This window comes from Halichoerus grypus, chromosome 15 (assembly GCF_964656455.1).
Source record: "Halichoerus grypus chromosome 15, mHalGry1.hap1.1, whole genome shotgun sequence".
NCBI lineage: Eukaryota > Metazoa > Chordata > Mammalia > Carnivora > Phocidae > Halichoerus > Halichoerus grypus.
The window spans coordinates 52,624,167-52,652,119 of NC_135726.1; the positions used below are offsets into that span (position 1 = coordinate 52,624,167).

Genomic DNA, 27,953 nt, shown 5'->3' on the forward strand with positions numbered 1-27,953 from the left:
GTGGACCGCCTCTCCCACCTCCCACCTCATCCCAGATAGAGGTCATAGAGGCTTGGACCTGGCCAGGCAGTGGGGAAAGAAAGCAGAAAGAGTATCCACTGTTCCAATCTGATTTTATTGAAAAGGAAACATACAAAAATCATGTACAAAAAAAATTAACCAAACATGTACAGAAAATTCATTCCGGTATCTACAGCAGCGCATATACAGTATTTTACAGGCTGGGCCTTCCCTCCCCGCTCCCAGACTCCTCCCTCTTCTGCGATTTCCCCCCCTCCCTGACTCCCCGTCTTCCCCCCAGCGCTTCGCCCTGGGGACTAAGGCTGGGGCGGTTTCCGCCAAAATATCCCACCCCCCAAATGAATGCCAGTGGTCACACGTGCTCTCTCTAAACCTATGCAATGGGATTGATGGGGGCGGGGGGTGGTCACGGGCAGAGCACAGGATTCACAGTCTGGGCCCCTCCTGGCCACCCCCAGATGAAGGTGAGGCAGGCATGCCCACCACCCGCCGGCTGGCTCAGGGAAGATGGCTGGGCGCTGGGCTGGGGCAGCCATCAGACCCACCCCATTCTCTGGCTCCAGGAGGCTAGTGGTCACGTTTGGCTCATTTGCTCTTCACGGGCCCCCTCCCCAGGAGGAGGGGGGGAAGCACCAGGGGCCTGAGGCCAGGCCCAAAGTGAAGGAGCACTGGGAGGGAGACTCCCCCCAGTGTCACCCCTGCAGCTGGAACGGGCAGCCAGCACCAGCAGCCTTTCCTGAGATGGTGGTGGGCGGCAGAGGCGGGCGGCTCCATCCCCACCCTCTCCGTCACCGCTGCCTTCAGACGCTGAGTCCGTCAGCCCTCTCTCCCCTGGCTTCCCAGCCAGGGACCCAGGAGTCCACATCTCCCATCAGTGCACCCAGGCTAGGCCGGGGCTGGGGCTGGAGTGGCTGCCCTGGCCTGCCCCTGGGACAGGCAGGGCTGGTAGTCCAGTATGCTACATGGTGCAGAAAAAGTCCCCCGCGCTGGCCAGGGCATCAGGAGGTGGGAGGGTCCTGCCCCCCAAGTCCCTGACGTCCACCGGGCGGCTGCAGGCACCTAATTGGGCTCCATCTCCGGGGCTCCGCGGCCCCTGGGTAAGGGCAGGAGTCCCATGATGAGATTGTACAGGACCCTCCAAGGTGAGGGGCGGTGTCGCTGCCGCTCCTCTTGTCTCTAGGGAGAGGGAGAAGAGGAAGTCAGAGTGAGTGTGCCACAGGGGGACCTGGGCGCGTGGGTGGTTAGGCCCAAGGGCAGCGAGGAGGGAGGCACGGTCCTACATTCTCCCCCAACCCTCAGCAGTAGGTACTATTACTGCTGATTGGGTCCAAATCCCAGCTCCTCCCACCACCTGGGCCCACGTCGTCACCTCGAGGACAGCGACCTCATCTAGAACAGAACAGGATGGAGAGGATGCGGACCGAATGCCCTCAGCACAGTGCCTGCGCCCAGCAAGTGCTCCCCTAGTCTCCCAACCAAAGTCAGCCAGGGCTGGGGGGTTGCGGGGGTGGGGGAGGCTGGATGGCGCCCTGTCCTGCCCTCCCCTCAAAGGCTGGGAAGTGAGAGAGAAGGGAGCGGGGAGCCCATAGTCTCAGTGATTCTAGAACGATCTGTGGAAGGACAGGCCCTGGGAACCACAGTTCACCTTCTGTGCTGAGGCTGCACAGAAATATATCCAGGCAAAGCTAACCCCTGCCCTCTTTCCAGCAACAGGATGAAGGCTTGGGGTGGCCTCTAGGACCCTCTCAGTTCCAAATTGCTAGGCAAGTGAGAACGAAGGAAGCCACATAGAAGAAAAGACTTCCCACCAGTAGGAATTAAAGGTAAGCTGTAGCACTCTCCCACCCCCTATCCTGAGTGCATGGCCAGGCCCGCTGCTAATAAGCAGGGCCCACCTAGTCTCATCCCCGTGAAAGGATGAGAAACTCTTCTGACAGATAAGAACAAAGTCAAATAAACCATCCTGATGATCCTAGTGGGTGCCAGGCTGTGGGATGCCTTGTACCAATCCCCACCCTCTCATCACTCCCCACCAACTCTTGCAGCCAGGAGGTAGCAAAGGGGGCAGGCACGTCAGAATGGCATTAGTTGGAAAGCCTGCCAATGTCTCACTGCTGAGGGGTGCCGCCCGGCACAGTCCTCTCTGTGAGCAAGCTAGCAACCATCTAGTAAAGCTGAGGTGGGCAGAGCACCCAGGTATCTACTCCAGAGGTACACACAAGTGCACCGCAGATGTGCATCATTGGAAAGAGACAACCCCCCCCCAAAAAAACACACAAAAACCCAAGCCAATGAAATTTGAAGCATTCTTTTTTTTTTAATCCTAAATATTCATCAATGAGAAAATGAACAAGGATACTATGTGTTGATCCAATAGAATGCTACATAGCAGGGGAAATGCAGGAACTACAAGCTGCTTTGCCCACATGGATCAATCTCAAAGCCTAATACAGGGGGAAAAAGTTTGGATAGGGACACACCACACCACGTATATGCAGCCAAAAACATCCCGCAAACCTAAGCATTGTCTGTGGCCTGATAAATAGGTAGTAAAAGAATCAACACCTGCGGAGTCATGGGACATGCCCACTTGAGAGGTCCTTTGGAAAGGGGGAAGAGGAGAAGGTCGGGGAGGAGAACAGGGGCTTGACAACATCCGGGTTTTGTGTTTCTTTCCATAAGCAAGCACTGCGGGTGTAATGTTCAGATTGGACAGAGCTGGGTGGTCGGCGCCCTGATATTTGTTATTCTCTGTTCTAAGCCATAGGCTTCAAAGATTTTCTTTTAACGAGAGGCCGAGGCGTGGGCTGGGGCGGGGCCTCCCGCGGGGGCGGGGCTCCAGGGCCCGCCCCCCGCCGCCCGGGAAGCTGTATGGCGCGCTGCGCCCGCGCGCGCCGGCGGGTGGGAGGGGCGGGTGCGGCCGCGCCGCCGCTGCTGACTCACCGGCTATAAATAGCCCGGGATATATGAGCCGCTCCGCCGAGCGCCGCCCTCAGTCCCCGCGGCCGCGGGCCCCGGGCGCGCCGCGGCGCTCGAGGCAGCCCCGGCCCTCGCCCGGCCTGTGCCAGCCGCGGCGCGGGCCCTTCGGCAGGTCCGCGGGCCCGCCGCCCCTCCCACCTGCCTGTCCCCAGCGCGACCCCGCCGCGCCGGGCAGCAGCTGCCGCACATCTGGCGGGGCCCGCCCGCAGCCCCCTCCCGGGCGGGAAGTCCCACCTGCCGTCTACCCCGCCCCCAGCACTCACCCGCCGCTCGTACAGCGCATTGAGGTCGTCCGCCATCCGCCGCAGCTGGGCCCCGATCTCCCGGGCCCACTGCTCCTCCTCCCCCCGGACTCCCGGGGCTGCCTGGGTGGGGCCGCCCGCCAGGGCCCCCGGGGCACTGGGCACCGGCGATTCCAGGTGCTGCTCCGCGGGCGAGAGTGAGGGCTGAGGACCTGGGAAAAGACGGGGGCGCGGGGGAGGGAGGGGGCGTGGTCAGCACCCGCCACCCCTTGTAGGCCCTGAGGTGGCCCCGAGGGACCAATTAGCCAGGGCCCGCTTCTCCCTTTTCCAGCCTCCCGATTTCCTTTCTGCTCCCCGCCTCATTTCTACCGATTCCGTTTCTCCCCTCCTAAAGCCAGATTTCTCAGCTTCTGCTCCCCAGGCACCAGAAAGCATGAAGAGGTCCTGAGGAGGCCTCTCTGGGGGTTACCTGCCTAGCCAGCTACCACCCCACTACCCGTGTTAGTCTGGAAGTCCTCCCTCTTATCCGACCCAACTATTCCAAAACGGGACCAAATTTTGCCGACTCCATTTAACAGATGGGGAAACTGAGGCCCACCCTAAGAAGTGGCCCAAGGTCACATAGGGATACGGCGACTGACTACACCCAGTCACAAGCCTCAGGTCTCCTGCCCTCTGGTGTCCAACCACAGTGAAGCCACACCCCCGGATGTGGCAGGGGCACGGAGACCAGAAGGCCAGACTGGCTGCCTCCGAGCGAGCCCGGGCCCTGAGGGGCTGAGATTCGGGAGATGCCTTCCTGCCCCACCCCCTTCTGAGCCGCCCCGCAGTCTCTGCCTCCCTCCAGTCACACCAGGTCCTGGTGAGAGGGATCCTAAGGCCTAAAATCGGGGCCTCAGTTTCCACACCTAGGCCTGTGGTCTTGAAATCGGGGCCCCTCTTGCCCCCGCTGCCAGGGAACCCAGCCGGGGAAGTTTTCTCTCCTCTGCCCTCCGTGGGCTCCAGGGACAAGGTGAGGGGTTGGGGTGGAGAGGGAGAGCAGGACAATCTTCCCTGCCACCGAGCGTGCTCGCCGGGATGGGGCTAGCAGGGCACCACAGGGTTAACAGCCCATCCGGCAGGGGACCTTTAACCCTTCCCTCCCCAGGACTCACTTTCCCACTCTCGCCTCCCCCACCCCCACTTTCCCCACACAATGGCCCCTCCCCCTCTCCTTCCTCCTCCCGGACTGCGGAGAGGGGCGGCCCTGGCCAGAGATGCAGATAAAGGCAAAAGGCCAACCGCCCCCCCCCCCAAGTCCTGAAGTGACAGTCCTCTCGCTCTGCCCACGCTCTCTCCAACTACAGTCCTCGGGGAGGTTAAGGAGACCCAGACTAGGGGAGGGGGGCTGGGAAACAGCTGCTGCCCCGGGCCCGGAAAAGGCCGTGGGCTGCAACTCGGGGACTGCAGTCAGATTCCAAGAGGGACTTCCCACTCGGCCTCCCCCCACCCCCGGCCTCCCACTCCGTCTTCCTGCTTCTTGCAACACAAAGACCACACTGGCCACACCCTCCCTGTGGCCCGGCCGGCTCGCCACCTCCCCCCACTCGCTCCCACTTCTCCAGTTCCTCAGTGTCTCTTTCCTGGCTCCCATCATCCCGGGGCGCCGGCGTGGGGCGGCACTCACCGTCGGGGCGCGGGCCTCGGGGCCGGCTGCGGGGACCCCCAGGCCAGCGGGGGCCCCCCAGGGCGGCGGTGACGGCGGGCGGGGCGGTGGGGGCGCAGAGGTAGGCAGCGGGCAGCAGGGCGGGGGCGGCGGGGGCGGCGGGCAGGCCGGGCTCGCAGAGGCCGCAGGACACGGCCGAGGGCACCAGGCGGCTGAGGGGAAAGGGGCGCGGGCCGTCGCGGGCCAGGCCCTCTACGGGCTCCGGGGAGCTGCCCTCCTGGCGTGCTCGGGCCATGGCGCTCCCTGGGGCCTGCAGGACAGGGGGAGAGGTGCGGTCAGCCGGGCAGTGCCGGGGGCACCAGGGCCCCACAATACACACACCCTACCTGGGGTACACAGGACACCCCCATTCCTGCACACAGCTATCACCACATCTGGGGGGCAGGGAAGCCCAGGGAAGGCTCCCACAACAAACAGGGCCCAGATGGGACACTGTAGGCGGGTGTGATGGCCCCACAAGACACATGCCCACCGACGGTCTGACGCAGGGCCGCCCAGGTGGGGACAGCCTCCCATGCACACGACGGACAAGGAAGGAGGCACAGGACGGCTCTCACAGCAAGCCCAAGGGCTCACACAGGACCCAGATGGAGGAGTCTGTCAGGTGTGTGTGTGCAGGAGGGGAGACAGCCTCAAAACACAAACTCACCCAGCCTGGGAGTCACCCAGGGCATGGGCTGGTGGGGCTAACTTCCGGAACACAGTGATGCGCACACACAGGGACTCATGCGGGACCCAAATGGCAAAGACGAGTTGTGGGGGGGGAGGTGCGAAGGGTACATGTCACACATGGAAGGACTCACTCAGGACTGGCCAGCCTGACCTCCCCCCTCATCTCCCATTTGCACAGAAATGGTTCCAGTCTCTGATAGTGCTACCCAATACAGGACACACACACACACACACACACACCCCGACCAAAACGTGGACATACCCATACCCACAGACCATGAGAAGAGTGTATACACAATGCAGACTGACTGCCACAACCCACCCCCCCATCCCCGTGCGTACACATATACGAACTGTCCGAACCTCACACGCTTACCCGCTGTGGATATGCATGCCCGTGGACACACACACACACAATGCAGCCATCACAAACACAGAAACACACTACCTGGGCACAGGCACACTTCTCCGACACACATGCCCCTCCCCCCCCACATACACACCCACGAGGTCAGACCTGCACACCTCAGGACTTACACAAATATCAACACCAAACGGACATCCATGGACACACGCAGGCCAACACACCCGAAACCGCCCCCCCCCCGGTCACCAACTCTCAGACCCCAGGACACATGTACAGTGGGCACACACGGACTCCTGTCATCAGACCCAGATGCATCACCACACACACCAGCAACGACACACAGACGCAAAAGAGCAGACATCAACTCACCCTCCTCCGCCAACCTCAAAACACCATCACCAACTGTCAGCCCCGGACACACACGCACACACCCAGCGAACTCTAATCCCACACAGCGGTGGCGGCGCGCACACCTAGAGCACCCACAGAAAACACTGGTCTCACGTGACTGACATAAACACTCCACACACGCAGCCCACATGACACACATGAGCCAGCGGATCACAGAGACAAGCCCCTCAGACCCAACACACACACACACACACACACACACACACACACACAGGCTCAGACACAGCCCCACACTACAAGAGGCTGCCAGCAACACCCACTGACCACTGCACAGACCCCACAGAGCTGAGATCCTCAATTCCCAGACGCGGATGCCAGACACACAAGCCAAACACAGACCGAGACACCCCCCCACCACACACACACACACACACACACACACACAGAACTCACACACGCACCTGGACAGAAAACAGAGGTTGCATTCAGCAGGCACACCATCACAAACGCTTAGCTGAGACCCATGCCCTGGAGATATACACAGACAGTACACACACAGTCAGGACACACAAGCACACACAAACACAGCACATCGGGCAAGACACACACATAGAGACCCTCAGACACAGCTCACTCAAGCAACACACAAACACTCCAACCACACACTGGAGCCCACGCAGGCAACACAGACCCAGAGAATCACCCCCAAACAGCACACACAGACAACTCTCACAGAGCACACAACACACACACACACACACACAGGTACACCACACATAAACAGCACCCGCCCCTCGGGCACGGCATGCACAGACAGAACCTCACACAAACACACATGGGGACTCAAGCACACACCCCGACGGGCCGCAGCCCCAACATTCCCCTGGACGGACACCACCACCCCCTGCAGACCCCAGCACAAACTCGGAGCCAGACACACGCACACACCCAGGCGAGACACCTGCAGATCCACAACCCCGCACACGCGCGCTCCCACGGCGGGCCCAGACGCCCCCCTCTGCTGTCACAGCACCCCCCCCACCCCGCCGCCGCCACGTGCGCCTGCCCCGCCCGCCAGGAGAACGAGGGGCCAATAACCGGCTGTTGCTGGGGCGCAGCCCCCGCCCGCAGGAGCCGCAGACTCCACGGCCCGCGAGCCGCCCCCTGTCGCCGCCCCCAGCGGGCGCGCGCCTGGGGTGTGGCCGCCCCTACAAGCCGCCCCCCCACCCCGCGCGCGCCCCTCCGGGACTGCGGAGGCCGGGGCAGTCGGGGTCGACTCACTTCCCCGGGCCCGCACTGGCCGCCAGGGGGCGCTGCCGAGCCCGCACCCCATTGTTTGTAAACAAACCCGCCAGACCGCTGAGGCACCTGCGCTCCTGGACCCTTAGTGCCTCCCGCCCAGCGACCCTAACCCAGGGTCGTTCGTGGGATAGAGGGTGGGGAGAGAGGGAGGCACGGTGTGGGGATGCAGCGCGCCCCCACTGCTCTCCCAGCGCACTCCTGCCACCTCCTCCAGGGAGCCCACCCGGCCTGGCCAATCGCGGCCGGCGGGCACTGGGGGTGCGCACACTCACCCCGGGGGCATGAACACGCCGGAGGGGGCGGTGATGGGGGGGCGGGCGGCTTCCTTCGAGAGGGCGCGCCCGCCGAGCGCCGCTCGCTGCGGCGGCTGCTGCTGCGGCGGCGGCTACTGCTGCTCTAACTGCAGTGGCGGCTGCTGTGGCTGTGGCTGCCGCTGCTCCCGCTCAGGCTGCAGGCGTGTCCGCGTCGTGGCCGCCGCCGCCGATTCTGCTGCCGCCGCCGCCGTCGCCGCCGTGGTCGCCGCCGCCGCCAGGCGCCCGCTCGCATGTGGCTCGCGCCGCGTCTCAGGCCGCCCGGCGGATCCCCGGCCCGCTCGGCGGCCGCCCCGCCCCGCCCCGCCCCGCCCCCGCCCGGCGGGTCCCACGCCCCGCCCCCGCGTGACGCCACGGCCCCGCCCGCCCGCCGCGGACAAGTCGGGACTTGCAGGCGCGCGCCGCGCCCCCCTACCTCCGCGCGGGGGTTTCCCTGCAGCCGGGGGCGGGGCAGGGCCCGGCCCGCGGCGGGGAGGACCGAGGCGTGCGGACGCGGGCTGCCGGGCCGGCGGGACAGCCGGACACACACGCTGACACACTGACACACTGACTGGGACCCACAGACACACGCGCAGAGACGTGTACGCAGACTGACCGACTGGCGCTCCAGGGTACACAAAGTCACGTGCTGACAGGGCCACGGCGACAAGCCGACTCACAGGCACTCGGCCACACTCGCACAAATGCACACCCTGGACCGGGGCGTGGATGTGCAAACTCACACGCTGACTGGGGCACACGCTCACGCACCCAGGCACAAACACAGAGACCGGCTCGCTGAGACGGCCCCAGGGACACGCCGACTGAGGAAGGGAGAGGGGGAGGGGGCTGTGTTGCACAAACACCCACACTGATGAGCACACGGGGACCCACAAACTGTGTTCACAAACATTGCCACGGGGAAGGTACCCCCAGCACACACGCAGTCACGGGCTGAGGCTGAGAGCTTCTCAGGACACACACACACACACACACACCTGTCACAGGGACGCCTGTACACACAGCTTGATCTAGGTGACCCTCCTACAGGGACACACACAAACGCACGCACGCACGCCAGTTCACAGCAGACACATTACAACTGTCAGAAACTGACCCTCACGGACACAGATCAAGTCAGACATAAACAAAAACTGACCCCCCAGCACAGTCACAAAGCACACCTGTAACAGGTTCCTGGTAACTGGCCCACTGACGGGGACACACTCTGGAGCAAGCACACCTGGCCACACTCGCCACAAATCTGGCGGGGGACTCAGGGCAAGAAGGAAACCCCTAGGACCTGACAGGACATGCCCGGGCAGCCCCTGCATTGACGTGCTCGCACCCTGCCTCCTGGCTTTCACTTCCCTTTCTGTTTCTCCTTGCCACTCTTTCCCTTGCTTGGACTTGGTGACCCCATAGCCTTCCCTCCCCCAGGACTCAGGAGCCCTGGCTCCTTGGTCTGCACCTTCCATTCCCACGATGTCACACCCCTAGCCGAACCACGTCACCACAGGGCGAGTCATCTGAGCACCCAGCACTGGGCTGGCTGAGAAGGAATGCCAGATCTGAGCAAAACGGGGCTTCTCCAGGTTCTCAGACTTGGTTTCCCTCCGGCGCCAGATCCCTCCATTTCCCAAGAGAAGCTGGAAGTGCACATCTCCTGTGAAATCTCCCTACTTTAAATACTGGGGAGTTGGGGGCGCCTGGCTGGCTCAGTTGTACAGCATGTGAGTCTTGGTCTCCAGGTCCTGAGGTTAAGCCCCACATTGGGTGTAGAGCTTACTACTTAACTTACTTACTTATGTAATAAATGAATAAATGAATATACATACATACATACATACATACGTATATACTTACATACTGGGGACTAATTCAGCCTCCCTCCCTCCTTCCCTTCCCTCATTCATTCATTCCCCCCTTCTTTCCTTCCAGTGTTTTTCAAACTGTGGGTCATGAGCACACCATGCATCGTGAAATCACTTTTGTGGATCTTACTGTTTTTTACTTCACTTTATTGAGATATATTTACACGTAATGAAGTTCTCTCTTTTTAGGTGCACAGTCTGGTGAGTTGTGACTAACGTCCGTCGTGTGTGTCAATGCGTGTACACCACCCCGAGCAAGATTTGGAATATTTCTGTCACCCCCGATACTCCCCTGGTGCCCCTTTCTTGTCAATCCTTCTACCTGCGACTTGAGGGGCTCTTGACCAGACTTTAAAAAAACAAAAATACAAAAGAGAACATCCTTTAAAAAAAATCATGAAGTCAAAGAAAATACTGTTTTGTGAAAACATTGCTCATACACAGTGTATCAGGTCACGGAGAAAGTGTATTTCTGACTGTAGACCAAGTTTAAAGGTGTGTGAGAGATGCTGCTTTGGACATTTATGAAATGAGATCATGCATGGAAGTCACTGAGTGCATTGTCTGACACGGAGTGAGCACCTAATAAATGGTAGCTATTATCACTAGTATAACTAATTATTGTGAGGGGCGCCTGGGTGGCTCAGATGGTTAAGCGTCTGCCTTCGGCTCAGGTCATGATCCCAGGGTCCTGGGATCGAGTCCTGCATCGGGCTCCCTGCTCCTTGGGAGCCTGCTTCTCCCTCTGCCTCTCTCTCTCTCTGTCTCTCATGAATAAATAAATAAAATCTTAAAAAAAAAAAAAAAGTAATTATTGTGGGTGTTTGCTCTGTGCCTAGCACTGATGAAGCTGAGAGACAGGCCCCAGCCCTGGGCTAGCTCACCCCTTACTCGTGGGTCTGTGCTCTCCGGCTGCCCAATCTAAGACTGGACACCAGGAAACCAGTGTGCTGGAGTGTCCTGGGGGGGCGGGGGGGATGAGTGTGAAGAATGGTAGGAATCTGGCTTGGTGGGTAGAGGTGTGGGCCAAGAGTTTTACCAGGCCATAAGCATTGTCACCAGTCACAATCCTTCCCACTGTCTAGTCCAGATCCTGTTACAAATTCTGGCATCCTATCACCCCGGACCAGGGGGCTCAACCTCAAGGGCCATGATCAAATAAATGAGAGAAACGAGTCCAGTGTCACACCACAGGGAGTGGTGGGGGCCGGGGCTAACTGGAGCACACCATGCATCGTGAAATCACAGATCTTACTGTTTTTTACTTCACTTTATTGAGATATATTTACACGTGATGAAGTTCTCTCTTTTTAAGTGCACAGTCTGGTGAGTTGTGACGAACGTCCGCCATGTGTGTCAATGCGCGTACACCACCCCAAGCAAGATTCTTTTGTGTTTTTGTTTTCCTTCTAGAAGCATACAAACTCCAGAATAAACGCTGTGTGGGCAAAGAAATAAGAACGTTTGTGACTAGCTCGAGGGCTGCCCTTTTGAGACCTCTGCCCTAGGGGCACAGGGAAGAAGGCCCCACCTGCATTTCCCCACCTCTATCTCCTGAGGGACCAAGGGACTCCCTCGTCTCTAAGTTCCTGGAAGAGCATTCTGGGCCTCCTTCCAACCCTGCCTCTGGTCCATGCTCCCCTGGATAGGGGACAAGGGCCTCTTTTTTTTGGGGGGGGGACAAGGGTCTCTTAAGATTGGAGGGGTCACCCACACCTCTGATGGAGGGTGAGAAACAGAGGTAAAAAGAGACACAAACAGAGAGACAGGAAGACTCAGCTCAGGGAAGTGGAGAAAGTCAGAAAGAGACTGAGGGAGAGACAAGGTGGAGAGAAAACGAGAGGGGTCGGTGGTGGAGTGGTGGAGGAGGAGGGGGAGGGGGTGGTGGAGGGGGAGGGGGTGGTGGTGGAGGGGGAGGGTTGGTGGTGGTGGTGTCATACTTGGCATAGACCAGGGTTTCTCAACCTCCTCTATTTGGGACCGGATGATTCCTTGTTGTGGAGAGTCGGCTAAGAGAAATTAGTCAGGATCCCCACAGCTGTAGCCCATCCCCCCCAAAGCCTGCTTGCAGAGCTCTGAACTCTGGTCTAAATGGTCTGAGTTAGAATCCCCAGCTCTGCCACCTGCTGTGTGGCCTTGGGCCAGCGGTCATGCCTCTGAGCTTCAATTTCCTCAGCTTGGAGTTGGGACAGCACAGGTCCCTACCTCATAGGATTTTGCAGCTAAGAAGGTCAAAAAAAGAAGGCACTGGGGCCTATTGGTTGATTAATATACATGTTACCCATCATGAATATTACCAATGTGGGAGTCCGTTGATTCTCTGAGAATCCAAATAAGGACTTCAAGCTAAGACCCTCAAGTTGGGGCAGGGGTCTCCAACCAGGGGTCCACGGGCCAGCCACTAGTGTGTTTTGCTTGACCTGCAGTTTCTCCCGGACTCTTGATCTAAAGGTCGTGAGCCCCAGCCCCACGTCGGGGGCATAGAGTTACTTAAAAAATAAAAATGATACAAAATAATTTTAAAGAAAGCTGTGAATATGAATGCCTCTCAGAGGGACATTCAGCACAGTGAAGTGATAAAAGACCCAGACTCGGGAGCCAGGCTGCCTGGGTTCAAATGATGACCTTGAGCAAGCTTTCCCTCTCTGTCTCAGTTTCCTTTTCTGTAGAAAGAGGGTCACCGCGGGACCCGAAATGAACTGTGAAGATTACATGGGTCTATGTTTGCAACGCACTTAGAGCAGTGCTCTGCAGGAGTAGCCTCCGTGTGAATCGTTGGTTCGAGAAAATAAACGTCCCAGCTGGTTTACTGCAGACCCACCACCTTCCCCAGTATCTTGTTTGCCATTCTGGGTGAGTCGATTTCGCAGCTCGGGGAGAGGGAGTTGGGAAGGACTTAACTTTTCACTGCAGGGCCTGAGTCCTGGCTTTCCACGGTGGGGAGGGGGCCTCCTGGGTTCCTCGGTGCAGCCGGCCCCCCAGGCCCGGAGGCTGGACCGGAGCCGGGTGGGGGCTGGGCGGGGGCGCGGGTGTCCGCAGGGTCCGAGCGGCCGGCGCGTGTGAAGGTTACCGCTCCCCGGCGGGGCGGGGGCCGCGCGCTGTTGCTGGGGTCTGCGGGGCCTGCCTGCGCCCGCGCCCTCCCTCCTTCCCGGCCAGCCAGTGAGCGGTACCCGCCGCCGTTGCCAGGGGAAACTCGCCGCCCCGTTACCCAGCAACAAGCCTGGCCCAACCAGGCGCGAGGACCCCCCAGGCCCCGCCCGCCGCTGCCCACCGCGTGCCCAATGCCAGGCGGGCAGAGCCGGCCCGGCTCCCGGAGACGGCGAGAGCGCTCATTGGCCGCCGCCGCGCCCGCCCGCCCCGATCTGGGGGAGCCCTCGGCGCGGGGGGCGGGGAGCCGGGCCCCGGGGAGCTGCCGGGCGCACGGCCTGCAAGCCTGCGGCCGGCTGGGGTGAGACCCGGGCTGGGCACCGTCCCATCCCCCCTCCACCCCGCCCCGCACTCTCGGGCGAGGATGGGCACTTGGGATGGGCTGGAAACAGGGGCTGCGCATCCCGTGCCTCCACCCCGCCAGGAAGGTACGCTGGAGTTGGCCTTGTGAAAACAGGGACGGAGCGTTCCCCTCCCAGAGGAGACCTGGGCGTCCTGACCCCGCGAAGGCAGGGGCTGTTTATCCCTCCCACCCCACCCCACCCCAAAACAAGATTCGGGCATCTTGAAAGAGAAGCTGAGGATTCCCTACTCCTCCGAAAAGGGCCCAGCGTCCTGACCCCATAAGAAGTGCCCCGCCCTCCCCAAAGGACCCAAGCATGCCCTCTCCTGTGACATCAAGATATGAATCCCTTCGCCCCAGGGGATGTTAGTTTCCCAGCCCCAGGAAAGAAGGGCTGAGGGTGCCCCCAAAAGGGGATTCCAGGCCTGTCTGATGATATAAAAGTTAGGTCGCAGCATCGCCCACCCCACCCCCGACCCCCATCTCCCCAAACAGGGACTCGGGCCTTTGGACCTCAGGCTCTGAGCTGCCCAGAGAACCTGGGCATCCTGGCCCTCACCCGTATTGGTACTGGAAGCCCCTCCCCCACCCCAACAGTCACCAGACCCTCCGGTGTCCCAACTTATCCAGATGACCGCCTGCCCAGACCCAGGTCGCAGACCTGCTAGCTTCCCTCCCCTCTGAGCCCTTTTCCCCAGGCTCAAGCTTGCTGATCTCCCAGGACCCAGGCCTCTGACCCCACAGCCACTCCCTCTACTCCCTGGCACCCGCCGCCACCCCCACCCCCCCCCCAGGGTACCAAGCCTCACAGTGCCAAGGACCCGGAAGTCTAAGCCCCAAGTCTCTCAGACACCCCCCCTCCAGACACCTGCCGAGGTGACCCAGCCCCTCACAGTGGTACAGGGGGGCTCTTCCCAGTTCCAGGACCGTGCGATGTTCTGGACCCCAGGTCTGGAAGTTCCCCCTTTCCAGTGCCTTTAGTTGGCCACCAGGGATCCAGGACTGGGAGCCTCCAGCCTCCAGGGACCCTGATGTGAGTCCCCAGGCCACTCCAGAGAGGCTCAGATTCCTCAGTCCCCACCCCAGGGAGACCCAGGGAGCAGAGCCCCTAGCTCCAGACCCTGGTGAGCCCAGGTGCGGCCCGCCCTTACCCCAGTACCTGGGGGGGGGCGGAGTCGAGGATTACTCAGCCTCCAGAATGAGGCGATGACATCATCCTGGGGGCGGTTGACTAATGGCCGCGCTGGGGGGGGCGGGGAAGTTTACCCGGTAACAGCGGCTGCCGCATGGCCCCGCCCCCCCAGGAAGGGCCGGGAGGGGGAGGCATAAGCACACACACACGCACACACAAGCCCACTCAGCACACGCACCCCCTCCAGCATCCCACGTTGCACACATCTTACTGGGGCAAGGGCAAGGATGGGGGCAGTGTTTGTGTGACTGTGTGTTTGTGTGCTGGAGAGTTCTCTGGAGGTCTGCTGGGTCAGTGTGCTGTGTGTCAAGGGTTGACCTATGAGGGTGGTGCTTGTGCCAGGGTGCCGTGTGTGGGTGTGTGTGACTGTCAGTGCGCTCTTGCGTGTCAGTCGACTGTGTGTGTCAGGAAGATGGTGCTGTGTGTCAGCCTGCTACATTTGTCCCATTGGGTGTCTGTGGCCGTGATTGTGCGTCAGTGTGTTATTGAGTGATGTTCTGGTGTGCTGTGCGTGTGATGGTGTGTCTGTGTGTTGTTTGTGTCATTGTGTTGTTTTGTGCAGTGTGCTGGTGTGCATGGGTGACATGGTGTGTGTCCGTGTGATTGTGTTTGTGTAACACGGGGACTGTATATGACATGGTGTGTGTCCGTGCGGTTGTGTTTGTGTGACACGGGGACTGTATATGTGTTGGAATGATGTGTGTTAGTAGAAATGTTTGTGAAAGTGCTGCGTCATTGTACCCTTGTGTTAGTGTGATTGGATGCATCGGTGCAACATCACTGTGGTGTAGTGTGCTGGGTATGTTGTGTCACTGTGATTGTATGTGCCATTGTGCTTTTGCTGTGTGTCAAGGGGAAGATGCACATGCGTGTCACTGTTATCGTGTGTGTCTGGACAGTGCTGTGTATAGTGGGATTGTGTGTGTAGCATTGTCATTGTATCTGAAGTGTTGTGTGTCCGTGGGACTGTGTGTTACTGAGAGTATGTGCATCCGTGCAACGCTGCGTGTCATTGTGATTATGTGTGTCGTTGTAATTGTGTGTCGTTGTGGTTGTGTTGTCAGGGTCATGTTGTGTGTCTCTCTATATGGGACTCTCTCTATGTTAATAAGATGGTGTGTCTCTGCAATGTCGTGTGCCACCGTGGCTGAGTGTGTCATTGCGTTTGTGTGTCACTGGGATAAACTGGCTGTGGGATTATGAGGGTGTCACTGTGATCGTGTGTGTGTCCCTGATACTGTGTGTCCTAGGAACTAAGTCATGGAGACTACCTGTGTCTGGGCGATGCGGTTGTGTGTTGGGGTAAGGTGTGTCGCGGTGGTTGTGGGTCTGGGCAGTGCTCGTGCGTCCTGGGACTGTGTCTGCTGACTGAGATTTGGGGTGCCCGTGTGATGCCGCGTGTCTCGGCGCGATCCTGGTGTGTGTCCGTCTGTGTGCGTGTCACGGTGATGGTGCGCGTGTGTGGGGGCGATGCTGCGCGTCCCTGGGACAGTGCGTGTGTGCGAGCTGCTGCGATTGTGCGTCGGCGCGCTTCGCTGGGTGTCGGGGGAAGGTGCGCGCGTCTCCGGGCCTCCTGCCCGAGAACAGCGGCGCTGCCTTCTGATTGGCTGCGGCCTCGCCAGTGAGAAGCTCGCGAATCCTGCGGTAACTTGGTAACTCGGTAACTCGGCCGCCGCCGCCGCCGCCCCGGGGATGGGGGGTTGGGAGGGGCCCGCACCCCGCGCCCGGCCCGCCCCTGCGGGCCACCCTCTCCCCGCCGGCTCGCCCACGGTCCGCAGCTCCGTCCCCGGGACTCCATCCCTCTCCCTCACGGGTCTCTGTGCCTCGGCTTCCCGCAGCTCTGCCGCTCGCTAGGTCTCTGCGCGGCTCCGTCTTGCCCACGTTGCTCTCTCGCTGCCTCAGTGTCCCTGCCGTCTCTTTCTCTGCCTCTGTCTCCCACACCCCGTCCCTGCCTCTTCCAGGGTCCGGCTCCCCATCTCTGCTTCTCCCGGCGTCTCTCTGTCTCCCCATCTCTCTTCCTATCTCTGTCTCTCTCCATCTCTGTCCCTCCATCTGACTTTGCCGAGTTGTCTCTCCTCTCTGTCTCTGTCTCCCCTTCCTCTGCCTCAGTCTCCCCAGCTTTGTCTCCCCTTCCCTTGTCTCTTCCACCTCTTGTCTCTGTCTCCCCCCATCCCCTTTCTCTCTCACTCCCACAGTCATGCTCAGAATTCACTTTTTGTTCTGCGGAGACGGCCAGGGGACTATTCGCTACCTCATCCTCGCCCCTCCCCGCAGGCTTAGGCTTCTGGCAGCAGGCCCCACGCAGGGCAGACATCAGGAAGGACTTCCCGCCCTGGCTCAGCACCGGAGCTTTATCGCTCGGGCCAGGCGGAGGCCAGGCGGCCCCGTGGCTTCCGGAGGCGCCCGGGCGGGATGAGCTCACTGCTAGTTTGGCTTGGATTTCATCAGCTTCCTCTGCTGGAGTTGCCCCCGCTCCTTTTCCCGCGCGGGCCGCGCGGGCGAATCCTTCGGGCGCCTGCTGCCCCCGAGCGGCGAAATGCGGAAGCGCAGGTGCCGCGCGGAAAGTCCACCTCTGCCACTGACCACGTCGTGTCGCCAGTTTATGAATGCTGCAAATATGAACCCATTTAATCCTCACAACGACCCCTTGGGGAAGAGACCATCTTAAATTCCATTTCCAACGGGTGAACTGAGACCAGAGAACTGAGGTCGGCCGCCTACGGTCACACAGCTGGTGAATGGAGCCCTCTGGGGGCTTACACGGGGAGAGAAGGGAATGGGTATGACCACCAAGATGTCTGTGGTCATTTATTCTTATACTCATTCATTCAGCAGAGCTTTACCGAGGGCCTCCTCTGTGCCAGGCACGGGGTGGTCTTATTCACGAGGGTGACCAAGGAAGCGGTAGTTCAGTAAAGGCCCAGAGGAGGTGAGGAAGCAAGGAGTGAGCGCCCAGACAGAAGGAAGGGCAGGTGCAAAGGTCCTGAGGGCCGAGTGGGCTTGTCCAGGATGGCGAGGAGCTCCTCCGCAGTTGGGAAGAGCTGGGAGTGCGTGAAGAAGGGGAGAGGGGTGGAAGGTGAGGTCTGAGAGGGGGTTAAATCCGGATGAAGACTTTAGCTTTTACTCTGACAAGGTAGGAGCCACTGGAGTGTTCTGAGCTGAGGGAGGTGAGCCGATTTAGTTCTAACAGGCGCCCTCTGGCGGTCACGTGGGAAACAGGCTGTGAGCCGAGAGCAGGGAGCCCAGCGAGGAGTCTACTGTCCTAACTCGGGCTGGGGTGGTGATTGTGGGGTCAGATCGAAGAGGGAGCCGATGGGATTGGCTGAGGCATTGGGTGTGGACGTGAGGGAAAGAGAGAAGTTTGGGCGACTCCAGGTTTTGGCCTGAGCAGCTGGAAGGAGGAAGGGGCTGAGAGAAATAATAATCGTAAATAATGACGCACCTACTGTGTGCACGACCTCGTTAAATCCTATGAGTATCCTGAGAGGCAGGAAGTGGAGGTGGGAGATGTGGTAGGATTCTGGATTTATTCAGATTTATAGATTTTGAAAGTGGAGTCTACATAATTTGCTCAGTAGCTACTGGTGGATTCAGTGGATCATTGCAGTAATAGCAAAAACATAGAGTGTGTGCGGCACTGTACTTATCTTATTTAATCCTTACAACCTGTTATCACGAGCGCCGTTTTCCATATAGGGAAACTGAGTCACAAAAAGATTAAGTACCTTGCCTAGCATGATACTACCAAGAATTATAATAGATTTGTCATAGAGGTGGTATAGTGAGCTCTGGGAGTCAGAAAGATCCCTGTGGGCTCAAATCTCAGCTGGTCGTGTGACCTTGGGCAACTCACAGCATCTCAGGGCTTTAGTGTCCTGCTTTGTAAAATGGAGGTTAGAAGGGCACGGTTGGCACAGGGCTTTGGGGTGAGTTTAGAAGATAATTCATGTAACAAAAGTGAGGCCGCCATGTAGAAAATGCTCTTTAAACACTGTAGGTTGGGGCGCCTGGGTGGCTCAGTCATTAAGCGTCTGCCTTCGGCTCAGGTCAGGATCCTGGGGTCCTGGGATCGAGCCCCGCATCGGGCTCCCTGTCTGCGGGAAGCCTGCTTTTCCCTCTCCCACTCCCCCTGCTTGTGTTCCCTCTCTCGCTGTGTCTCTCTCTGTCAAATAAATAAAATCTTAAAACAAAAAACGTCACCTCCTCAGAGAAGCCTTCCGGAACCATCTCTGTCCCCTCACTCAGCCTTATTTTGCTCCACAGCGCTCCTACTAACATACTCATTTGTTTAGCTATGTATGGTCTGTCTCCTCTTGGAGAAAGTGAGCTCCACGGCGACAGGGACGCGCCTCCAGGACAGCTGTACGTTCTGATCTCTATTTCACAGATCGGAAAACCAGAACGAGGCCGGGCACAGAGAGGGTTTTCATGGTTCAAGGACTGTTTGTTGAATGAATGCTTGTCCCGCGTGTAAAGCGGCAAGGAGTGCGCCACAGCGCCTCCTGGTGGCGGATGGGAAACTCGCACCGCGAAAGTCGGCCCGCTTGGCGGTCTAATTTCCCACCAGATCTTCATGTAGTCTGAGAGTTATGTATGCACTGCTGCTAGAACTTAACTCCATTTCACATACAAACACAAAGTACTTTTTACGATGTCTTTTTGAACTTGCACATTTTATTTTCAAAGTTCTTTAAAACGTTGTTGAAACGAAGGCGTAACTTACACACTTTTGTAAAACCCACAAATCCCAAGTGTAAAACTCCATGTCGTCAGCAGCCCAGGGGAAGAAATAAAACATAACAACCCCCCCCAACTCCCCCAGGACCTCTTCGGGGCCCCTTCTAGACCCTCCCCTGGACCATCATTATCCTTGATTCTTTGGTTTTTCATTTTATTTTATTTATTTATTTGACAGAGAGACAGCCAGTGAGGGAACACAAGCAGGGGGAGTGGGAGAGGGAGAAGCAGGCTTCCCGAGGAGCAGAGAGCTCGATGTGGGGCTTGATCCCAGGATCCTGGGATCCTGACCTGAGCCGAAGGCAGACGCTTACCCGACTGAGCCACCCAGGTGTCCCGTTATCCTTGATTCTAAGAGCAGAGGTGAGTTTTGCCTGTTCTAGAATTTCCTATCAATAGAATCACATGGTATGTGCTTCTTTGTGTCTGTCTGGCTTTTGTCACTCAGCATAATGTTCATGAGATTCATCCACGCCGTGGCACGTAGGTAGAGAGGGTTCATCCATTGCACCTCTGATGGGCATTCTGGTTGCTTTTGATTTGGGGCGGTATCAGTTTGCTTAGTTAGAGCGGCTACCACCAAGTAGCCCGGGCTGGATGGCATGAAGCAACAAAAACTTTCTTTTCTTATAATCTTGGAGGCCAGAAGTCCTACCTCAAGGCATTGGCCGGGTTAGTTTCTTCTGTGGCCTCTCTCCTGGGCTCAAGGATGGCTATTTTGTCCCTGAGGCCTCACCCCAGCTTTCCCCTGTGCGTGTGTACTAATCTCCTCTTCTTACAAGGACACCAGTCACACGGGATTAGGGCCCACCCTACTGACCTCATTTTCACTGAAATACCTCTGTAAAAGGCCTACGTCCAAATTAGGTCACATTTTGAGGTGCTGGGTAGGGGGGCGTTGGGACTTTGACACATGAATCAGGGAGGGGACACAAATCAGCCCGTAAAAGGGGCAATTCTGTTAAAGCTGCTATGAACATTTTTTTTTTTAAAGATTTTATTTATTTATTTGAGAGAGAGAGAATGAGACAGAGAGAGCACATGAGAGGGGGGAGGGTCAGAGGGAGAAGCAGACTCCCTGCTGAGCAGGGAGCCGGATGTGGGACTCGATCCAGGGACTCCAGGATCATGACCTGAGCCGAAGGCAGTTGCTTAACCAACTGAGCCACCCAGGCGCCCTATGAACATTTTTTTTAAAAAAAGATTTTATTTATTTATTTGACACAGAGAGAGAGAGAGCACAAACAGGGGGATCAGCAGGTGGGAGCAGAGGGAGAAGCAGGCTTGCCGCGGAGCAGGGAGCCAGAGTTGGGGTTCGACCCTCGGACCTGGGATCATGACCTGAGCCGAAGGCAGACGCTTCACCCACTGAGCCACCCAGGCGCCCCGCTGCTATGAACATTCTTGTACGGGACATGTCGTTTGGTGAACGTGTGCACGCATTTCTGTTGGGTCAATCCCTCGGGGTTCATTTGCTGGCTCATAGGGTGCGCGTTCGCATCGAACTGTAGCCGAACTTGCCAAGTGGTTACCCCACAGTGGCTGGAGCATTTTGTGTCCCCCTCCAGCAGGGGGCGAGAGTCCCCGCGGCTGCACACATCCTCACCAGCACCTGACCTTGTCAGGCCTTTGCATTTGAGACATTCCTTTGTTGGGAGACACAAAGTGTTATTTGCGTGGTTTCAATATATCCTGAATTTTCCAGGGAGTCCACTACTTCCGTCGAGGGAAAATTGTGCTACGTTGCGTTCAGAAATCAGCCAAGGGTGATGCACCATTTTGGGTCATCACGTCACCCCTGCAACCCCACTCCTGCTATCGAGGGGCTCACCACAGCGTCCAGCTGCTGCATTCGAGAGTCCACATGCAGGCAAGCACGTAAGATGGGGCTACCCACGCGCATGCGCACGCGCTCAGCCCTTTTTCAAATTCTCAGATACCACAAAAGGGTGTTGTTCCGTTAGCAAGCATTCCAACTCTCTTACGCTCAAACACATTCATTGTAAGAGCCAAAAGCATTTGACTACTTCTTGACGATTTCCAGTGTCGTTGTACGAATGCATTTTCACGTGTGTTGCTTTATTATAAATTTCTTCCCTTCGATTTCTGTAATTTCTCCCTTATGGTAAATTTAGGTTATTACACTAAAAATGATGTATATAGGGGTGCCTGGTTGGCTCAGTCGGAAGAGCATGCGACTCTTGGTCTTGGGGACATGAGTTCGAGCCCCACAAAGATTGGGGCGCCTGGGTGGCTCAGTGGGTTAAGCGTCTGCCTTCGGCTCAGGTCGTGATCCCGGGGTGCTGGGATCGAGCCCCGCATCTGGCTCCCCGCTGCGCGGGGAGTCTGCTTCTCCCTCTCCCTCTGCCCCTCCCCCTGCTCCTGTTCTCTCTCAAATGGATGAATAAAATCTTTTTTTTTTTTAAGATTTTATTTATTTGACAGAGAGAGACACAGCGAGAGACGGAACAGAGCAGGAGGAGTGGGAGAGGGAGAAGCAGGCTACCCGCAGAGCAGGGAGCCTGATGCGGGGCTCGATCCCAGGACCCTGAGGATCATGACCTGAGCCAAAGACAGACGCTTAACTGACTGAGCCACCCAGGCGCCCCTGGATGAATAAAATCTTAAAAAAAAAAAAAAAAAAAAAAGATGTGTGTAGGTAGGACATACTGTCTAGGCATTTCATTTCAGGATAGTACAAGGGGTATTTGAGTTTGTGTCATAAAGGGCGTTTGGGATTCGATGGGGTTGCGTCCTGCTGGTCTAATGGGTTGGGGACACAGAAGCTTTAGGAGAACCAGGTTGCTTTAGTGATTCCATTTGTATCGAGAACTACGTGGGCTTGTGCTGGACAGTGCTGGGGACCCCGTGGAGACAGCGACAACCGCAGCCCTGCCCCCACAGGTCTCAGAGTCCAGTGAGGGACACAGACCTGACCCTGGGCAGTGAGGACCTGAGTGGCCAGGACTGGGATGTGAGAATCCAGGGGGGGGATGGGGACAGCGCAGAGTGGCACCCGACCTAGCTGCGGGTCAAGGCGGGTTTCCTGGGGGAGGTGACATCGGCGCTGAGCCCGGAGGAAGAGGTTTCCAAGCAGGAGAAATAGCCTATGCCACAGCCAGGCATGAGGGAGAGCGTGTCGGTTTCATGGAACCAAAATATTGTGTAGCGGGGCTGGAGCAACATTTCTTTTTTCTTTTTTTTTTTTTAAAGATTTTATTTATTTATTTGAGAGAGAGAATGAGATAGAGAGAGAGAGCATGAGAGGGGGGAGGGTCAGAGGGAGAAGCAGACTCCCCGCTGAGCAGGGAGCCCGATGCGGGACTCGATCCCGGGACTCCAGGATCATGACCTGAGCCGAAGGCAGTCGCCCAACCAACTGAGCCACCCAGGTGCCCAAATTTCTTTTCTTTCTTTTTAAGATTATTTATTTATTTGTTTGACAGAGAGAGACAGCGAGAGAAAGGACACAAGCAGGGGGAGTGGGAGAGGGAGAAGCAGGCTTCCCACAGAGCAGGGAGCCCGATGCGGCGCTCGATCCCAGGACCCTGGGATCATGACCTGAGCCGAAGGCAGATGCTTAATGACTGAGCCACCTAGGCGCCCCTGGAGCAACATTTCTTAAGATCGGCTCCATTGGGTCCTGGGCAGCATCTTTTGGTGTGAAGGGCTCTTTGGAGGGCTGGGCCATGTGAAGGCTCGCAAGACCTGGGACTGGGTTCCAATCCTGGCCCTGCCACCGCCGTCGTGGGTTGAATTGTTTCTCCCAAGGTATCTTCGCTGGAACCTGGGAACGTGACCTTCTTTGGAATAAGGGTCTTTGCAGATGTACTTCGATTAAGGATCTTGAGATGCAATCATCCCGGAGCAGGGGAGGCCCTACAGCCCATGACAGGTGTCCCTGGAAGAGACAGAAAAGGAGAAGACACAGAGCCACAGAGAGGGAGGCCACGTGAAGACCCAGCCTGAGATCGGAGTGATGCATGTGCCAGCCAAGGAATGCGAAGAATTGCCGACCACCGCCAGAAGCTAGGAGAGAGGCCTGGGACAGATCCTCCCTCAGGGCCTCTGGAAGGGGCAACTCTGCCCACACTTTGATTTCAGACTTGTGGCCTCTGGAACTGTGACAGATACACTTCTGCTGTTTTTAAATTTTTTTTTTTTTAAGATTTTATTTATTTATTTGACAGAGAGAGAGCGAGAGCAGGAACACAAGCAGGGGGAGTGGGAGAGGGAGAAGCAGGCTTCCCGCGGAGCAGGGAGCCCAATGTGGGACTCGATCCCAGGACCCTGGGATCATGACCTGAGCCGAAGGCAGACGCTTAATGACTGAGCCACCCAGGTGCCCTGTTTTTAAATTTTTAAAAATATTTTATTTATTTGAGAGAGAGAGAGAGAGCACCCGCGAGCAGGGGGAGGAGCAGAGGGGGTAGGGAGAGAATCTCCAAGCCGACTCCCCGCTGAGTGCAGAGCCCGATGTGGGGCTCGATCCCACGACCCTGAGATCACGACTTGAGCTGAGACCAAGAGTTGGACGTTTAACCGACTGTGCCCCCCGGGCGCCCCACTTCTGCCGGTATAAATCACACAGTGTGTGGCCGTTGGTTACGGCAGCCGCTGGAGTGGCTGTGACCCACTGTGCAGGGGAGCCTCGGCGAGCCTGTTTTCCTCTCTGTAAAATGGGCATAAACAAGGCCTGTCAGGCCCCTGATGTGAATGAAAAGACAGCAGCCTTTTAACCAATAAGGCAGCAAACGTCCGTGACTGTGACCTGTCGCCAGGGGCCATGGGCTGGCCAGGGGTGTTTCAGGTAATAACAAGAGTAACAGTTAAGGGACGCCTGGGTGGCTCCGTGGGTTAGGCGACTGACTCTTGTTTTCGGCTCAGTTCCTGATTGATCTTGGAGTCATGAGAGCGTACCCAGCATGGGGTTCCGCACTCAGGGCGGAGTCTGCTTGGAGTTTCTCTCTCCCTCTCCCTGTGCCCCTCAATCCCGCCCCCCTACCCTGTGCTCTCTGTCTCTCTCTCAAATAAATAAATAAATCTTAAAAAAAAGAGTAACCGTTAAGTGCACCTGCTGTGTACCAGGCACTGTTCTAAGAGACTCTTGCTGCCATCAAACAACACATAGTTGTTCTCTTACAGCTCTGGGGGTCCCAGATGCAGAAGCAACCTCCCTGGGCCCAAATCAAGGTAGCATGGCCACACTCCCTGGGGAGACTCTAGGGGAGAATGCAAAGAATACAGCTGGGAAATGTTTCAGAAAGGTCCCTTTCTGAAACATTTCCCAGCTGTATTCTTTGCATTCCTCGGCTTGTGGGTCCTTCCTCCACCTTCAGTGCCGGCCACATAACATGTCACCCTGTGTTCTGTGTCAAATCTCCCTCTGCTTCCCTCTTATAAGGACCCTTGGGATTACAGTGGGCCCCTCCAAATGGTCCAGGATCATCGCCCCATCTCAAGATTCTTTTTTTTTTTTTTTTTAAGTAGGCTCCATGCCCAGCGTGGAGCCCAATGCGGGGCTCGAATTCACGACCCTGAGATCAAGACCTGGACTGAGGGGCACCTGGGTGGCTCAGTTGGTTAGGTGTCCGACTCTTGATTTTGGCTCAGGTCATGAGCTCAGGATTGTGAGATTGAGCCCCAAGATGGGCTCCACACTGATCATCGAGCCTGCTTGGGATTCTCTCTCCTTCTCCCTCTGCCCCTCCTGCTCTCTCTCTCTAAAAAATAAATAAATAAATAAGATAAACTTAAAAAAAAAAAAAAAGACCTGAGCTGAGATTAAGAGTCAAATACCCAACCAACTGAGCCATCCAGGCACCCCCCCCCACCCCATGTCAAGATTCTTAATCCCATTTGCAAAATCCCTCCTGCCATGTAAATTAACATTCACAGGTTCCAGGGATCAGGATGTGGACATCTTTGGGGGCCGCTACTCAGCTCACCACACCTTCCAGTAGCCTGATGGGATAGGCGCTCTTATTGTCATTTCACAGATGAGGGCACTAAAGCTCAGAGAAGTTAAGTAACTTCCCCAGGGTCCTACAGCCCAGGTGGCAGATCTGGGATCTGAAGTCGGCAGCCTGGCCCCAGAGATCATGCTCTTACCTGTCCTCCACATGGCATCCCTGTGGTCAGGGGGCCCCAGGTGCAAATCCCAGGTTGGCTGCTGGGTAGCTGGGTGACTGACGGCCAGCACCATCGGCTCTCTGGGCCTGTGTCTTCATCTCTAAAATGATAGTGAGACCGCTCACCTCCTTGGTGGGCTGGGAGGGGCGAGGAAATCAGAACTATCTGGGGCTTGGGTCAGTGTCTTGGCTCCAGGGAGCTGCCCAGTCGGGGTAGCTTAGCTGAACTTTGGATTCTTCTTCTCCTTCTTTTTATTTTTTTTAGAGAGGGGGAGGAAGGGGGGGTAGGGAGAGGGGAAGAGAGAGAATCTTTTTTTTTTTTTTTTTAAAGATTTTATTTATTTATTTGACAGAGGGAGACACAGCAAGAGAGGAAACGCAAGCAGGGGGAGTGGGAGAGGGAGAAGCAGGCTTCCCGCTGAGCAGGGAGCCCGATGCGGGGCTTGATCCCAGGACCCCGGGATCATGACCTGAGCCGAAGGCAGATGCTTAATGACTGAGCCACCCAGGTGCCCCTCAGAGAGAGAATCTTAAGCAGACTCTGCACAGAGCGTGGGGCTTAACATGGGGCTTGATCCCATGACCCTGAGATCATGGCCTGAGCCAAAATCAAGAGTCAGACGCTTAACCTACAGCCACCTGGGCACCCCTCACTTTTTTTTTTTTTTAACAACACAGACACAAGCAAAGAGAGAATCTTATTGTACTTTTCAGCATCCCTCTTTCTCTCCACCCCTGCAAGCAATGGATATATGCATATATGTATGTGTGCGAAAATGTGACTTTTTAGCCAGGGAGAAGTGACTCAGACTACACCACCCTTGGGCCATCAGATTGGTGAAGATCAAAAGTGATAAAACACAGTGTCAGCGAGGCTGTGGGGAAACATGCACTCTGGCCTTGCTTGGGGGAGTGAAGTGGGCTCAGCTTCTTTGCTGAGCTGCCGGTATCAGACGTGGCTTTTCTGTGAGGTATTGAAGCGTGAGCCTCCAGATGCGTCATCCAATGGAGCCAGCACTCTCTCCAACACCCTGGGAGGTACTCTTGTCTTATACTTTTTTTACTCTCTTTTTCAAGAGGGCTTCCAACTTTGTAGGCACTTCAGGCCCTAAACTACCTGCGTCCACTGTGGTTTATTTTTACTGAAAAGTCATAATGTGAATTAACTTTTGATCCAGGAATTTGTCTTCCTAGAAGCCATAATAATGGTCTCCATGTATTGAGAACTTAACAGTATTTCAGGCCTCGTGCCAAGCACTTTCTGTGTTTTAATTCATTAATCCATTCAATTCTGCACCACAGATCCAGTAGGAAGGTGTTACAATATCTCCTTCACAGATGAAGCTGAAGTCCAGAGAAGTTCCACACGTTGCTCAAGGTCACGCGGTTGGTTTAAGTGACAGAGCTGAGATTCAAACCTAGGCCTTCTGGCTTCAGAGTCTGTAGTCTTAATCATGATATTCTGAGTCCTTTTTGGGCAAGATTACAGGTCATGTACTTACAAAGCTGTGTGCCTGGAGAACTTCAACGCAGCATTGCTGGCCATCTCCCCAATCTGAAAACAACTTAAACATCCATGAGACCAGGTAGGGCGAATTATGGCCCATCTCCAGGAGGGAATATCACATAGCAGTTTTAAAGGTTGTCAACCGTCCATTGTTAAAATAAAGATATATGATCTCAGTGCAGTATATATGCTTTTACTTTTTGTTTCATAAGAAGGGAAAAAATAGTAATAATAAAGATTGACCCATTTGTAAACTTTTTTTTTTTTTTTTTTTTTTTTGGAGAGCTTATTAATGTATGAGGCCCTGTTGGAGGCACTGGGGACGTAGCAAGTTATAAAAAGAGAGATACAGGGGAGGAGACAGAGAACAAGGGAAGTAAGTAAGACATTGGGTAGTTCAGAGGGTGAACAGTAAAATGGAAAAATGGAGTGGGAAGAAAAAAGGGGATGGGAGGTTTTGCAATTTTCAAACAGGCAGCTTCAAGGAAGGCCCCTGAGTGGATCTAACATCTGAATAAAGAACTGAAGCAGTATATAGTGAACTTGGCAGGTATTTGGGGAGTTATAAGAAATTCAGTTGTATATGTAGAAAAGGTCTTTGAAAAGCTGTTAACAGTAACCTTATAAGGGACCAGGGATTAGCAGGTACTTCCACTTTTTCCCGTTTTAAATCACAAGATAAAATTACCAGCAACCTCAGGGAATCCAGTCTGCCCACTTATAATTGTCAACACTTTTCATCAATTGTAATGATAGGTTCATTACATCGAATTTTTGGTTAATGAATGTAACCCCCGGCCTCTGTAACAAAATCCAGCTGATCCCTCTCTGAGCTTCTTCCAGTTCCTGGAATGCGCGAAGCTCACTCGCCACAGGGCCTTTGCACCAGCTGTGTGTTCTCTGCCTGGACAGCCACCACCTCTTACCCGGAGGCCCCTCTGCAAGGTATCTCCCACATTTCTGTTCCTGTTATTTCGCATTTACTTGTGCCTTCCCTCACCAGGGAAGGGATGGGGTCTGCCTTGTTCATCGCCTTGACTCCCCTCCTCTCCATGCACCCCACCTCCCCCAGCCTGGCACTCAATGCAGATTT

At 56.4% G+C, this 27,953-nt stretch overlaps 1 protein-coding gene and 2 long non-coding RNA genes across 4 annotated transcripts; 2 read left to right on the forward strand and 1 right to left on the reverse strand.

The window, feature by feature from the left end:
* Positions 1-96: 96 nt before the first annotated feature.
* Positions 97-8,234, reverse strand: BBC3 (BCL2 binding component 3). Of its 2 annotated transcripts, none has more exons than XM_036114058.2 (4): positions 7,912-8,234; positions 4,909-5,197; positions 3,264-3,454; positions 97-1,197 (listed from the first exon to the last, which is right to left on the reverse strand). In XM_036114058.2, the coding sequence occupies exons 2-4, from the start codon at positions 5,180-5,182 to the stop codon at positions 1,081-1,083; spliced, it is 582 nt and encodes a 193-aa protein (XP_035969951.1). In that variant the 5' UTR covers positions 5,183-5,197; positions 7,912-8,234; the 3' UTR covers positions 97-1,080. The 2 variants fall into 2 exon arrangements, with proteins under 2 accessions (XP_035969951.1, XP_035969955.1); XM_036114062.2 differs by lacking the exon at positions 7,912-8,234 and adding an exon at positions 7,286-7,309.
* LOC118549589 (uncharacterized) lies at positions 1,738-27,943 on the forward strand. The gene is made up of 4 exons (XR_013444220.1): positions 1,738-1,844; positions 12,458-12,656; positions 26,656-26,743; positions 27,694-27,943. It is a non-coding gene; the product is annotated as an uncharacterized LOC118549589 (long non-coding RNA).
* On the forward strand, positions 4,058-10,405 carry LOC144380246 (uncharacterized). Its single transcript, XR_013444221.1, has 2 exons — positions 4,058-4,254; positions 9,993-10,405. It is a non-coding gene; the product is annotated as an uncharacterized LOC144380246 (long non-coding RNA).
* Positions 27,944-27,953: the final 10 nt, after the last annotated feature.